We start from the raw sequence: 16,012 nt of genomic DNA, 5'->3' as shown, positions 1-16,012 counted from the left end.
CATCACCAGTAGGCGGTAGGTGAAGTGTCTTACCCAAGGACTCTTGTCACATACTGCTACTACTATCCATTGTTGAAAAAATGTGTTCATGACAGTGCAGATTTTGTGTAAATTTAAGCATGTAACAATTTAATTAGACAATAAGACAATTTAGTTAGACTTGTGTTTGTAACTGAACCACCTCATGTTGTGTAGCTGTCTGGATTTTATACTTATTGGGCTACATACTTATTTATTATACAGACTATACAGTACATAAAATCAAATATCCCATGTTTTATGTAACTGAAATGTTTAATTGTGTGGGCTAAAAAATAAGACAGTTGTAGACTATATTTATATGAAACATGTATACATTTACTGCATTTGATGTATTTTAACCATATATAATACATTGTATACAATGTAACACCAGCATTTGTGTAAAGAAAAAAAAAGGCTGTGATTTTGCCACCCCATTTGATTTCCATACAAACCTAAGAAAATTTCTCTAGATCCGCCCCTGCATAGCTAAACATTGTTTATCAGGCATTATCAATAGATGAAATTGGACCTATTATGCTACCTACAAGCTCCATAAAAGCTAGTTTTATTTTAGACTCTACTAGAAAAACTTTGCTTGATGTACACCTCAAAGTAATCCTTACTTATCTTACACTGGGTCTTTGTGTAGCACCAAGTTCAAAAAGAGCGACTTAAGCTTCTTTTTTCCTTTGTAGCCACCGTCCTAAAGCAGACTAAAATTGCGTTGTCATGGCAATCCAAGTATGGGCGGATATTATGGTGTACAAGGTGGTCTAACATCCCTTTTTCTGCGAAAAACGCTTTGGCCTCAGCACATCCCTTTATATAACTATATAATTGTAAATAGCTACTGGTTTAATCATAGGCAGATGTTTATGCATATAAATATGTTTTAAAAGACTGACTCCCCACGTTTCTCAAAGTGGTTTGGTCCACTGCCGACCAAAGGATGAGTGAGAAAGCGTCATTTCTATAACATAGTTACAGTCGGACTATATTTTATTGGTTACTAACCTTTAACAAACTTTTCCGCTTCAGTGATGCCACTACATTACAGGACATTTATAACCCTAGGGGCATCTATGAACATTTAAAAAGAATAAAATAAAATCATAACTTATTTTACCCAGTTTCCAAATGCTTATAGCTGTAATTTTGGTAGCGTTTCCAGATTTCCTTTGAGCCTGCTTAATATTACCTGTGAAATACCCCACTTTATATGATTATAACTGTTAGCCGATAACTTTAGTCAAAACTGTAATGAAGGCTTTTATTCAAAATAAAAGTCTTTTGATACAAACATAGTTTGTTGTACATTAACTCAAACAAGTCCCACCCAATCCAAAAGCTACATTGAGCAGAAATGTGACTTTAAACACCAGAACGTAAAGTGTACTTTCCAGTAATCTCCAAAACCATTTATTAAAATAACTACATCACAGTAGGTAAATTACAAAATAAGCCAAAATTACAAGCACTGGAGAAAAGTTGTTCTTGGGTCCACTGAATTGTTACAAAAACAAAAGGAAAACAAAACACACAACCCTGTAGTTTAACACCACAAGATTGTACTAAATTTCATGTGGAAATAAATGCTGTTGCCACATAACTGTTAAAGGAAACAAAGTCAGAACAAGCAAGTGAATTGTAGCATCGGCTTTCATATTTAGTGATGAGAATGGGGACTGGTAGTATCGATTAAAAAAAAAAATTATATATATAATTTTAAAAAAGACTAAGCACTGACCAGACCACTGAAACAGACCAGTAAATTCAGCCACAACTCTGCTTTGACACATCAAAGTCCAGATATCTCGTTTTGTGCCCACATGTGCTACATACAAACCAAAAGCACATACGAAGCAAACATAGAAAAGGCAGAGAGCACAGGCAAGCCATCAATCACTTTCTTTGGAGAAGGCTTGAGACACTGATGCGGGGTGCTTGGTGCTGGAGATTCACAGATGGAGGGACGCAGTCGTCTATCTGTACTGGTAGTTCATGCTGCTGTCGCCTCTGCCGTAGCCCACCGAGTTGTGGTACTGAGAACCAAAGCCCTGGTTGCTACCTCCTCCACCTCCCTGTGAGTTGTAACCGGACTGGTTGTTGAAACCTGCACCAAAACGATGACAATTAGTGATGAAAATGTGTATAAATAAAATTTTTCTTAGAATCCTTAAAATCCCAACACTTTACCAGCGTAACTGTAATCTTGATTACCTCCAGCTCCTCCTGTCACTTGGCTCGGGTATGCAGTGCTGTACGAATATCCACCTGCTCCCCCCTGGTTCTGGTTGAAACTCTTCTTTCCCTGCCCGTAGCCCTGGCCATACTGGTTATAGGAGCCCTGCCCTGAGCCGCTGCCAGACTGGTAGCCCCCTGCAGGCCCACTATTTGTCCCTGGGGGACCTGGAAAAGATGCTTTCCCTCCTTTGTGCATAGGAGGTTTCTTTTTGAGGGGCTTGCAGGCAGAAGCGGCAGTGTAGGCTCCATCGTTCTGGTAGTATGAACCATAGGATCCCTGTGCTGGGCCCAGTGCTGTGTTAGCTGGAGGGCCAACCGATGAGCTGCCTGATGCCCCAGGTCCTCCGTTTGTACCTCCGTTATTGTAGTAATCTGTGAAACAAGGGCATTGCATGGTCATAAAAACAAACATAGCATGGCAGCGGCTGCACCTACTACATGTTTCTTAATGGCAATACATTGTCACGCACAATCAAAACAAAGCCTGCAGTAGCACAGTGATGAATGAAGTCATTTATTTTAAAAAAAAAAAAAAAAAAAAAAAAAAAACCTAAAAAAAACAAAACATAAAAACAGCTAGAACAAGTCTTTTCACCAACACGCATCAGATCTTCCAATTCATCCACTGTCTTCCAACAGCTACAGTTCAGAACTTAATACAGATGGAAAACTGAAACCTGCAGACATCCCCAAAATAAGAACATCAGGCATTCAGTGCAGTAATGACTTAACAAGTGTTGCTGATGTGATACAGAAACAGCAGATTCTTTTGTTGTTTTCCAATAGACCACATGACCACTTTTTAAAAGCAAACAGGAAAAAACATGGGAGTGAGTAAAAAGCATTAAGAGTGAACTAAAAAGCAATCCACGTGGAAATGTTCTCAGCATTTGCATCCAAGAAAACGTTAAGATAAAGAGAGAGACCAGGCCATCCTTGTGGTCTTGACAACAATCCAAAAGACAGTCTAGTCCAGCTGCCAGCTAGTCACACTCCAGAAACAAGCCCCGTCCCCCAGTATGACGGGTGAAGATACTGTGCAACAAATCGGCCCTGCAGCTTGCAGAGATCCAGGAGTTTGGGTACATCCACGGCAACTTGAGAGAACACAAGGTGTTATGGCTACATGCATGCAAGTGGCACGTCATCTCCCCGAGGTGCCATGGTTACGACAACAAGAACTGGCAAGACAGGGCAGAGGGTAGCTGTCACTTTGTTCCAAGGGTTGAGGACTTGGTGGTGAAGAGGAGTTCGTGATGCTTCGGGAAAACTACTGAGTATTTTGTCCGTTTTTATCCTCGCTACAGCACAGTTTTGGATTTTCTAAGACTGGGGGAACATCTATGTCGCAAACTCGTGGTAGCCATAGCAGTCTGAGACAAAGTCACCTAAAGAGTGAGACAGGGCAGAGAAGGGGAAAAAAATGATCAAAATTAGATTTAAATTTTAGTTTGAATTTTTTTCCCTGCCTTAAAATTGTGGCAGGTGAAATACTCATTGGTCAGATTTTGTTCAAACTGAATTTGATTTGGTCTTTTTTCTTTTTTAGATTTCTCTGCTCCTGTCACGCTCTTGTAGGTCAGTCCTCAGAACAGGCTGCCAGAACGAAGAAAGGGGTACTCATAAGAGGCGACTTGTCAAAACCAGATTCAATCCTGTGGCTTAAAGCAGAGAAATGTAAAATCACTGAACTGGGAACAACCCAGCATATGGTCTTGCTGGCTGGGGGAAAAAAACCCATTTTTTTTTTTTTTTAATTTATTTATTTTTTTTAACACATAATAGACTACATTTCCCAGAGTTCTAGCCAGATGCAGGAGGACAACATCAATGCTAACAAACTGGCAAAAATATATAATTCTGAAGCTCACGGGGTAAATCAGATTCTCAAAGATTACATTCTTACCCACAACAAGATTAGAAAGGAAGAAATGGACACTCACTGTATCCGGAGTTGGCGTTGTTCCCATAACCATATGTTCCAAAGCCACCTAGGAGGAGCACATAAGTTTTATTTTCAAGAGATTTAACACTGCGTCAAGCACACTGACCAAGTCTACCAGCAGTACCAGTATACCAGGATCTGTTTTTACCTCCTTGGCCATAGCCGCCTCCATTATTGAAACCTCTGCCTCTTCCACGACCTCGCCCTCCTCTCCCTCTGCCCCTGGGGGCGCCGACATCTCCAGGTCCAGGGGCTCCCATCATGCCAAACCCTGGCGTGTGCTAAAGAGAAAATGAACATCACTTAAAAGGAGTTCAGCATAACTTTCTGCATACCTGTGTTTCAGTAACAATGACAAAAGTACATGTTACATAACTATATTTTACAGCTAGTCTGCTTCCCCCATATGAGTAAGAACACTAGCAAATTTTAGTTATTCATCTTAGTGTTGTTTCCGTACCTTATTTGCTGATATCTTAACTCTTTACGTCATAAAAGGCAACATTTGATGACCTCCCCTGTACCTTTAATGGTGAGTTTCAACACCTCAGTTAATACCAATAAAGACATTGAAAACAAACTACTGTAATAGTCATCAAACAAAGGGTAGCTGCACAGGCAGAGACCACCTTCGCTAACTTCTGTTGCAAACCCAGTCATTTTGTTCTATAAGCAGGCCTAAAATATGACAGGAAGCACTCCGCGCAGAAAAGAGCTTCAATGGTTACTCATGGTAGCCTTTCAAGGGTAAAGAGTTCAAATCAATACCATTATACTTTTGTATTAATAGCGTTAGCAAACAAAACAGTTAACCAGTTAGCTGTAACCTAGCCATAGTTAATGCCATTAGCAGATTAAGTAGTTACTTACCAGATCAGCTCAACAGTCTGGGTAAAGTGGCTAACAGCATCCACTCAAGATAGTATTTTGCTACATAACATGGATGAACTGCAGATTATCTTATCAGGAGAGCCAGCGTTTGCCACCATTAAACAGAAGATTTCCATTTATTGCAAGCCCTACAATGGACTATAATTTTCTCTTGACAACCAAATCCAAGATAGCAGTGGGAGTGGAAGAGAGCATTGAAGAAAGATGCTCATTAAAGTTTTTCCCCCTTTGGTTTTTTGGCAGATACTTCTGTTGTGCATCCTTCAGATAGAATTCACTTGTCAGCCTGTTAAGAGGCAACTGTCTCATGTTTTTAAGATGTGACACAATCCTTTCTAACATCAGTAATTAACTCAAATAGATGAACAGAGCACGTTTAATTTTAACTTTTTTTTTTATTTGAGCAGTAATGTGGCCATTATACTTGCTGCATTGCCTGTGTCATGAGCTTATTTTGACGTCATATGACGTCTTCTTTTGGCACTTCGGCTGGTCATGCAGCTCTTAAGTTGGCGTGTTGTGTGTCCAATCGTTACGGCTTTTACTGCCATTTTAATATGATGTTCCAATACAGAACGCCCCCCCCCCCCCCAAACACAAGACCCTACAACTTTACTTCACTGCAAAACGCAAGATGTAAACTTGTTGGATGTTACTCTTTCATCACTGTCATGGTACATTACCACTGAGCTGTACAGGAACTGATGTACACAAAATACAACATGAACCACAGTTACTTTAACTACAAACATGCTTTAAGCAAAAATCTTGGGCCTGGACTTTTGAAATGGGATGCTTACCATGGGTGGTCCCTTTTTCTTTTTAGCAGCTTCGGGTGCTGAGCCTTCAGGGAAGAGCCGTTCCAGTGCAGCCAGAGCTGCATAAGCCTTAGCCACCTTTTTATTGGATCCTGTGCCCTGGAACTTCTGCCCATCGATCTCCACCTCCATGACAAAACGTTTGTCGTGGCTGCCGCCGGTCTCTGATATGAGCTCATACTTGAGGCCTCGACGCTTCTCATTCAGCTCCATCACTGGGTTCTTGCCGTGTTTAGTGAGGATTGGTCCCTGCTGGCGAGCAGTCTGATAAGAAAGAGTTGGTGGGTAAAATGACACATTGAGCAGTACAGGAAACAACCCAAAAGCTGGTTGCTGACACACATACCTCTGCAGCTTCAGTGCTTTCTGCATTAGCTGCTCCTGCGGCAGCAGTGATAGTTTCGACAGGTGGCACTACTGGCTTCTGTTGTTCCACAGTGTTTGCTACTACTGCCTCGTCTGCTTTTACTGCCGGCTCAGGAGACTTTAGTTCTACTCCAGTGGGCAGGCCCATGTCCTGTAAAACCTAAAAGGTGCCCACAGAAGATTCATTGTAGGTTAAAAAGACAAGAATAAAGTCTAACTATAACTACAAAAAGACACTGAGGCAACAATGAAATCTAATATGCATTTCAGACAGTCTTGCAAATGTTTTGCCTACCTTTACAGCTACGTGCAGCTTGGCAGTGCGTTTTGATGGGCCTGAAGCCTCAAATGTCTTGCCATCTACCTCTACAGCCATTGTAAAGACAGGAACATGAACTGGGCCAGTCTGGGAGATCAGCTTATACTGTAGTCCTGGCTTTAACTGATTGAGCCTCATTAGGGCATTCATGGCTTGGGGAGGCTCAGCCTTCTCCTCTGCAGCTGGTGATAAAGTCAGAAAAACAGCATTATGATAACAATAATAACATACAGTAAAATCCAAATGTTTTACTTTAATCATCAGACTAGTGAAATTTCTTTGACCAGAAAGTAGTAATGTAGTTATAATTTTTAAAACCAAACATCTTTAACCTATTGAAAGTGAACAAACATCAAAATTGTTAATTCAATTCAAAAAGAAAGGAACATATTTGAGTAACATTATCAATGGCAGCACACTTCATGATTTCTGATACAGCTGAACTTCACATCTGATCACCCAAGTGTGTCTCTTCCGCACCTACCTGGGCACAGATTGTTCTGCCATGCCCAGATAAGCGCACGCACGCACGCACCTTGAGCTAAAAGAGCACTTACATTTCTTCTGCAGCTTTTTCTTCTTTTTATTGGGACTCTTGTCATCAGTACCCTCTTCTTCCTCGATAGGCCTCTTCATTGGTGGTGCATATGCTGTACTGGGTGGGATTTGCACTGAAACACAACAACCGAAGTTGTGCAATGAGATCATTCAAATTATACTAAATACATATTAAATATACACCATGCACAGACAAAACTTCCATGTCTAATGTGCTTTTGTAGACGACTTAAATCTCAGGTTTACCTGTGTAATCGATAGGAGTCTCAGGTCGAGGTTTCTTGGGCATCTTAGAAGGAAGTGGATCCATTCCAAGCACTTTGTGAAGCTGTCCAAAAGCTGACAGTCTTAAGGCATGCTGAGGACAACAAACACATGATGTTAACTATATACCCATTTATGAATATGCAGAACACAGACTGTATATGAAAGGAGGACACAGACACTGTGACATCACTCACTGGTTTATGAAGCCCTGTTGTTAGTGTCTGAGCCATTTCTTTTGTTTATTCGTTTATTTTAAGTCAGAAGTGACTCTATTTGGACAACAGGGTAAAGTGCTAAGTCACCAGCTATGGCTAGCAAAACTCATCAGCATGCTGCAACCATAAACTGCTTGACTGCATCATAGAAACCAGCTAATTCAAGTTAAGCAATAGAGTTTGAAAGTACTGGAGTTTTTTTTCCCCCAATGACCCCAATTTTAAACCTAAATTTGAAATCAGTTAAAAATATAAAATAAACAAATCTCTCTCCATGCAGATCATGTTGGGCTGTTTTTTTGTACCAGGCTGTAAACATGATTTTTCTTCTTTTGCTGCATATTTGGGAATTTGAACACTGATGTTGATGGACATGAGCTTGCTTTTGTAGCCAGCCTCTTGGGGACTTTTTGAGGCACTGCTGCTGCCACACCCACACACTTACTTGTGCACTTGCTGTGATGTCTTCTCTTTGCTGCTGGTCCAAATGACCAATTGCATCTGTTGGCTCCTTCTCACATGGATCGGAAATTCCAGGCCCATCTTACAACATAAACAAACGACAGCATTGGCGTGTGCTTAGAAATAAGCGCACAAACTAAACAAGTACAATTACACTTGCACAATTAAAGTTTTGAGAAGAGATCTCAGGTGTATACCTGCCATGAGGATTCCTGAAGCCAGACATTCTAAAACCCTCCGCAGAGCCTCTCCTGCACCCATGGGCCGGTTCCCTGTGCCAATGGCTTTCTCACAGATCAGCTCCAATGGCTGCAAAGCATGAGAGATAGGATGCTATTTTTAAGCCCTTACACAAAGAGATTTCAGGTCACAGTATTAGAACGTGAGATAGTGGTGTCTTGAAAGCAATAACAAAGGAATTTTAAAGTTTCTTTTTTGACATTTTCATCAGCCTTAGGCAATATTTATTCAACATATCTGATAGTCTTAAAAAGGCACAATCAGCGCATATCTGTCCATCTAAAATTTATTTTTTTTGTTATAAGGTTTTCTTTTACTCACCCAGCCCCGAAGGGGGGCCCATGTTGGGACGCGGGCGCATAAGTCCCTTAGGATCCGGATGACAATGACACAGGAGCGAAGCCCATTGGCTCTAGCCTGAGGAAACAAGAAGGGGTGGGGGGAGGGGCACAAACAGCCTTAGTTAAACAAAAAACAAAACAACAACAACAAAAACAACAACACAACAGAAAAGCAGACTGTACGCAACAAAAAGCAAGATAAATATTCAAATATGTGGAAAGATAAAAATGAAGCCACACAGACTACAGCATTTTAGCTTTGTCATTATGGTAAATGTCCAGAGAGATTAGGTGACAGAATGATGTTTGATCACTTTGGTGGAAAAGCCTATTATGTCTGCAAATCAATAGCCAGCATGATCGATGGTGTAGTTACTGCTTGTAGGAAAAAAAGCATGCATATGAATGCGCGACTAAAGCCACCTCAAACTTTATGTCAACTTTAAAATGATTAACAAGTGTGTTATTTCAGAGGATATGCATACATGTGCTGTCATTAAAAGAGGCCATGACTAAGTTAGTGGCAAAGGAAGTTTAAAATATGACTCGAGGTGCAATATTTCTGCTGCTTTTGTGGCACACAGTAACAGAAACAGCCAGAGAGCAGAAACAGCTGAGGCCACATACTCTACAATAACAAGCTGCAGAGATGGAGCACTGATCGTTATAGTGTCAAAGCCAGAAATGAAACAGGCGAAAATACTACAATGAGATATAATCAAACACAATTAACTACAAGGAACCCTTTCTCTACCAAAAGTGGAGCTTGCGACTTGCAGAAGTGTGAAAATAATGGCAAAGCACTCACAGCAACACTGACATTGGAGAAATATTGCACCTGGACAAACCATGGATTAGTTCTCCCCCCCCTTTTTTTTTTTTTTTTTTTTTTTACTGATTTGAGTTAGAAGCTGTTAAGCTAAATGTGAAAACAAAGAAAATCAGGGACCGAAAAGCAACAATTTCTCCGTTTATGAAATGATAAAGCAATAAAAATCTGTTATGTGAGTAAAACAACTCTACAACAGTGCAATGACAAAGGTTTCCTAAGAAACAAACATCCAGGTCATCAAGAATTACTACAGGAAGTACACTTCAAAAGAGTAAATTTAAAAAAAAAAGAAAGAAAAACAAAAAACACATGGAACGCCCAAATAAAAGACAAACAGCATAAAACCAAACTCAAAACTACTTCTGTTTTAGAGACAAATAAAGACAAGATCCAAACCTGGAACCACTTAGCGTGGCGGAGAGACGCCAAGGCAGTTAGGCATTTCTGCCTGTCCAGAACATCCGGGGGATCGTTGACTGAAAGCGTTTCTATTGGCAGGTGGAATAAGAAGACAAGGTACAGTTTGACCAAGGGGAGTTCTGTCAGCCGGCCAGGGGGAACACAGGCAGCCTTCCCAAACCACAGCCAGGAGGGGAAAGGGGAGGGGGACCCCTCCACTGGAGAACCACCAAACGCTCCCAACCTCCCAGTTAATATGGTTTGACATGACCCGGCACGTAACAATTACACTTAAATTCCACCGGAGTGACTGTAATGCAGAGTGCGTTGTAACTGGAATATGTAAAAAAATAAGATTACAAGAAATAAAAATAAATCCCTGACGTAGAAAGGCAACTTTATAAAGGGATTTATAGGTTTCATCAAATGGGAGGTTGTCTCTCCATAGCCGCTTCAACTCAAATGATGCTTTAGTTTCATTGCCTAAAACGGTCTAGTTTTCTTTTTCTGGCGCTAACAGGAGGTAGAGCCCCTCCCCTTCACCCCTAGATTGGGTACACTGCGCTTTGCCCCTTCCGAGACAGAGAGCGGCCAGTTGGTCAAAGGTCCAGCGTCCCTAAAAATTGACAAACTAGAAGGCTTGACAGAGAGAATCAGAATTGAAACCACAGGCAAAAATGATCAGATACACAAAAGGTGGGTATAAAAAAAAGTCCACACTGCAGCAAAACTGATGGCTTAAAAAGAAAAAAATTAAACAAAGTCCCAAACTGGGCCTCACTGTGAGCACGAAGCTACAGATAAAGTCAAGGTAGAGGTCTATTGTTGAAAACTCAAAAAACGCAAAATACAAATGTTTTGTTGTATAGCTACCAATAATCCAAATAACTACATGTTTACATTGCCATTAATTATTACTAGCTGACATGTGGGACCAACCCCTGGATTTTTGGGTGTGGTTGGACAGGCAATTTCAAGTGTCCCTTGTCATTATCTGCAACCCCAAGCCTTCCCTGCTCAACAACATCAGAGACTGTCAATAGCCCACTGCTGGGCGTCACTGCACGTTTTGCTACTCATTTTTGCTGCAATGCAAACTGTTCATCATCAATGATAAAACACATGCAAACAAAGTGGTCTCTCTTTTTGTATTTGGTTAAATTCTCAGTAAGCCTTCATTTCTTTGGTGACCTTGATCATTAAGGGGGAAGAGAAAGCCACGTCTTCAGAAGTCAGTAAACTACCTGCCCTATACTGTATATTGGGCCATCAAAAATGTCCAATTACATTACATGGAACTACAAGAGTGTCTAGAGAGCTATAAGCATAGCACACTTTCATTATGTGACTGCATTTCTTGTCCTCTAGCTCCATTGAAGGCCCAATAAACAATATCTGTCTAGGCTGGTTACCTGCCTGGCCTCCCTGCTGGAAACAGGGTGCCACTAAAAAGAGGGGAAAAAGAAGAAAGAAAAGAAAAAAAGAAAGAAAAACACTGAGGCTTTCAATCAGGAGCTTACCTCCAGCTGCAGCCCTCTCAATCTCTTCACGGACCAAAGGGGACGTCAGGTGAATTGTGAGGGTGAGAGGGGGCTCCTTGGTGTTCTTTATGACGATGCTAGCTTCACGGATCTGTTGGGTCACCACATACTTGTCTTCTGTGATCAACTGAAAGAAAGAAAACAAGACAATCAGTACAGTTTAAAAAAAAAAAAAAAGAAAAAAAAAAGAAAAAAAGACTTGACACTGGTTTCTTTAACTTATCCAGTCATGAAGGAGGACACGTGTAGGGATACCAAAGACTATACAACTGTAGGATTTCCTTAACAACATAACACTACTCAGGGATCCAGAATGAAAACTTTGAGTCGCTTTTTCCTCTAAATTTGGGTTTATAAAAAGCCCTAATGTCTTGTTTCATTTTAAAGATATTGAGTTATTATAGAAATCTATGAAGCTAGCAAATATAGATTCTTGGTCCTAGATCATTTTGTTTTATTAAAACTGCTACCAGTAACTTTCCCCAACAGTTTACATACCAGTACAGATGTAATCTCAAGGCTTATATCAATGGATATGTTCTCATCCAACCAAATTCTCACTGGTGAGGCAATCGCAGATTTCACTTTCATAAGAACAAAGGCAACGACTAGCTTTTCCATAATACCCATTACTATCATTGTTCCCACAAATGTGTCCGTCTGCAGACACTTTTGGGTCAGAGGAGTTTTCACCCAAGCGAGACGCTTCTGATTAGCTTATTTAATGCTTACATTTACCGAAATTTTAATTAAAGAGTACCCCCAAGTGTGAAGGGCTAACCCGAAAATACAAGCTTTCCGGGCCTAACACAATGTTAATCAATACGTTTAAAATACGAATACTGGCAGGCGGACGATTTCAGCCAAATAACATTTTCATTGGTTTACTGCAGCCTTGAATTCATTTTAGCTTTACATTTCCTCTTCCCAGCTCACAGAAACAGGAGCTGCTTTTTGGGTCGGAGTCACTGCTTGTGTGCATGCTGCCAGTGGGAAGTTTTGTTTGTCCTTACTGCACAGGATGACACGGACACCCAGAACATCAGTCATGTCAAAATTGAAAATAATTTTCCCAACTCAGTTTAATTTCAGTTAGCTTTCAGCTTCTGCTTGTTTCAGTTTAGTTTTTATTGTTCTAAAATGGGCCGTTTTAGTTTTTCCAATTACTATAATGACAAATATGTTTGATAAGGCTAAGACTTTACAGGCATTACAATACAAGTAGCATCACAGCCACGTAGGTACCCCAAATCTCTATCAAGACATGACCCAAAGCTTCAGATTGATAATGCACCACAAAGACTAAAACTAATATAGTTTATAAACGTTTGCTCACTTAATTTGCCTTTTTCTAAATCTACTTTTTATTTTTATTTGTGTTAAATCGCATCTAGTTTTAGTTTAGTTTCAAGTTATCTGAAATAGCAATGTTATAGTTAAATAAAACTTTTCCAAATATAGAGTGAATCATCACACTTCTCACCTTGAGCTGTGTAACAAGGTTCTCAGACACCTTCTTCAGCAGACTGATGGTAGGCTTGTCCTTACAAAGGAGCACCAGCTCTAGGTCCAGGTCCCCCTTCAGTAACAGGCCTTTAGCAACCAGTCCCACCCTCATGACGCCACGCAGAGAGCGGGTGGCCTGATCCTTATGCTCACTTTGAAAAGACACCGGATGCACAGTGGAGAAGAATAAAATGAAACAAAGTCAGCTTTGGTTTTAAAAAGGTACTTGTTTACTCAAAGTCTCCAACATCTCACCTTTCTTTATCAGTCTCTGTGCCTGAGTCAGACTTTGTCGTCCCCTTTTCCTGTTTATCCAGCCAGTCAGAGACGGCCTTGAGTGCTCTCTCTGTGTGAGACACCATGTTTTGTACACTTTCCAGCTCTTCCTGTGTCGGGTAGATGGCAGAGTGTTTTGCCATAACATGGCGGTCGTCATTCATGAAGACACGCATGGCGCGGTGGCGCATTGGTGGTGGCTAGTGGTGAAAAGAAACAACAGCGTGAATTTAAGGGAACATATCTGTCACATGGCTAGACGAGATTAGTTTCAATCAAAGCATTCCCATCGTAACACTACCCAGACTTCAATGCATGACAAGAATGTGCATGAGATTTATTACCTTGCATTCCACAAATAAAAGTCTAACTTTTACTCTTGAAAATACATCAATACCTCATCTTGAATTACCCTGGGACAATTAACCAGATTAACACATTTATGCAGCAGCTCCTCAAACTTCAGTCGAGGTTCTAATCAGACCAGTTATTCAACTAACTTTACTAATCCAGTTTTATGAAATAGCTCCTGCTCAACCTGGAAAAACCATTTATCAAGATTAAACGGGCCACCAAACTAAGACCGCCTTCCTCTGACCTTGTTTGATGAATTGAAATACTGAACACAGAGGTCAAGCTTCTAAAACTAATCATTACACAAGCAGAGGGTATGCACAGGCAACCAAAGCCAAATTATGGGAGAGTGATGGCAGTGATGTGAAAGCAGCCAGCATGTGTTCCCAAAGCCCCGGGCATCATGGAACAGCAACATGCTGGCTGCATCAGATGGGTCACAATCATTTGTCCTGTTAACACTGGTATTTAATATAAATGCCTGGATATCCTCTGCCCTATAAACAACGCGCAGTAAGACTTGAATAATGAAAATTTTACCATTGCTGTTGTGGAGACCGTGACGGCTGCTTTATCCAGTGACCCACAGTATTAAAACGGCCGTCTTGGCAGCAGATGACTTTGCTGCTGTCTGAGTCTGCAGGACGGAAAAAAAAAAAAAAAAAAAAAAAATCAGGGCAAAATTAAAACCCAACATTTTTTTATATTTCAAGTTTGTCGCTGTTCGACACTCAGTGGCTCAGAGGTGAAAATGTTTTTACACTTCACTGGCATCTCTGGCCCCCAGCTGCAGCAACATAGTTGGTACACATTTACAAGCCTCAGGCACTAAACAGGCCCAGCCTCTCCTGCGCCACAGTAATAAATAAACTCGTGTCTACAAACCACAATATTTCAGAATAAAGGGCAATCATGTATGTATGTATGTATGTATGTATGTATGTATGTATGTATGTATGTATATATATATATTATCCAAAATAAAAATAAAAACCAGGCTGGTGTAAACAGATTAATGTGAGTGGAGGGTAACAGCAGAACCTTCATGGATGACTGAGTGTTCATCAGTGTTGTCTGACGTGATGAGTGTAGCTGCTACTGTGTTACTACAGCAAAACGCTAAGATCTGGATCAAATAGTGGCGTGAAGTGGGCGGGCAGGACTTCTCATTCAATAATAGCGACACACCCACAGGTCTCACATACTGTAGCATTCCCATCGTGGGTCTACCTTTCTGTACCTGGATACAAAGCTGACATAACGTAAAAGAGCAGAAATCTTAAACACGGCTCGTACTGCCCCGTTTTCTACGCTCCAACCTGTCAACGACTTACCGAAACATGGCACAAAGCCAAAATGAGCTCATGTCGCACTCCCCACGAGCCACTAAAGCTTCACACTGAAACGTAACCTTTACGTCAAGAAACAACCAGTCCCCGAACCCTCGCAGCTCCAACTCGTGGATTTAAAAACAGACGCCATTTTAATTCGGCGCAGAGTCTGGCTGTTGACGGCAGCTAGCTCGCATCCCCGACAAAAACCGACCGACTGCGGTTTAAAGCTGCGCAGACATGCTCCACAAATCGGGAAACACAGCCATGTGTGTTACCATTATTCCCGCCAATTGCAAAACTCGATAATATGATGCACATTAACTGAGAATTTTGAATTTAAGTTCTTGTCTGCTGCTTATCAGACACCAAAATGGTAGAGGAGACAAAACGAGACCCCATTGAAACCTCAGCTACAGTTAGCACTAGCATGCTAGCTTTGCCGAACAATGGCAAAAAAAGCTCAACGTCTGAAGTCTACGAGCCCAAGACAGAATATACAGTCGAGCATCTGAACTACTCTTGGTATGCAGCTTCCTTAGTATGTTCATTCCTAAATACTTAAAGTTATTATTTCGGATCTTTTCTTGTTACTTACCGTTGTGTCGTTAACACAGCGCTTCACGCTAGCTCCCGGTCTCGGCAGCAGGAGCACAAATGGAAACGCCCACGATCTGGGAAGAGAATGGTGCTTATTGGACTAAATTTCCACGTGACTTGAATATTTACAAATAGAAAAGCGGAACACCGTCTTTGGGGCGTGGCTAATAATCAAGGCATTGAATTCTAAACACTTGGCTGATTGATTCAGCAATGTTTGGGACTAATGTTATTGTCACGACAGTTATCTTACATAACAAATATTCGTAGTCATTTCCACCGCTTGTGTGTTACTGTGAGAGATATCCATAAAGTTTCCCCCACAAGAATAATGACAGTTATTTAAGGATTTGGTCTAAAAAGTAGTGGAAAAGGCTATTTTAAAAAGAAAAAGTAGCTTTGGTATCTTGTATGAAAAAAGGGGTTGCAGAAATTATAAAGAAAATATCACAGAATACTTTTCTTGATCCAGGTATAGTATTA

General features: G+C 40.8%; 1 protein-coding gene across 4 annotated transcripts; it reads right to left on the bottom strand.

Annotated features, from left to right (window-relative positions):
- Positions 1 to 1,292: 1,292 nt before the first annotated feature.
- On the bottom strand, positions 1,293 to 15,655 carry LOC113021279 (interleukin enhancer-binding factor 3 homolog). Of its 4 annotated transcripts, none has more exons than XM_026165853.2 (18): positions 15,528 to 15,655; positions 14,139 to 14,235; positions 13,224 to 13,444; positions 12,946 to 13,120; positions 11,442 to 11,589; positions 9,919 to 10,010; positions 8,671 to 8,766; positions 8,307 to 8,418; positions 8,093 to 8,190; positions 7,412 to 7,523; positions 7,165 to 7,278; positions 6,584 to 6,789; positions 6,269 to 6,448; positions 5,905 to 6,186; positions 4,362 to 4,494; positions 4,212 to 4,259; positions 2,245 to 2,640; positions 1,293 to 2,137 (listed from the first exon to the last, which is right to left on the bottom strand). In XM_026165853.2, the coding sequence occupies exons 2-18, from the start codon at positions 14,139 to 14,141 to the stop codon at positions 2,007 to 2,009; spliced, it is 2,547 nt and encodes an 848-aa protein (XP_026021638.1). In that variant the 5' UTR covers positions 14,142 to 14,235; positions 15,528 to 15,655; the 3' UTR covers positions 1,293 to 2,006. The 4 variants fall into 4 exon arrangements, with proteins under 4 accessions (XP_026021638.1, XP_080157132.1, XP_026021639.1 ...); XM_080301006.1 differs by having other exon boundaries at positions 5,905 to 6,171; XM_026165854.2 differs by lacking the exons at positions 1,293 to 2,137; positions 2,245 to 2,640 and adding an exon at positions 2,770 to 3,656.
- Between the last annotated feature and the right edge of the window lie 357 nt (positions 15,656 to 16,012).

Source organism: Astatotilapia calliptera, chromosome 4, assembly GCF_964374335.1.
Source record: "Astatotilapia calliptera chromosome 4, fAstCal68.1, whole genome shotgun sequence".
Taxonomy (NCBI): Eukaryota; Metazoa; Chordata; class Actinopteri; order Cichliformes; family Cichlidae; genus Astatotilapia; species Astatotilapia calliptera.
Note: the sequence above shows the minus strand (reverse complement) of the source record. Positions and strands in the feature narration are given on the sequence as shown.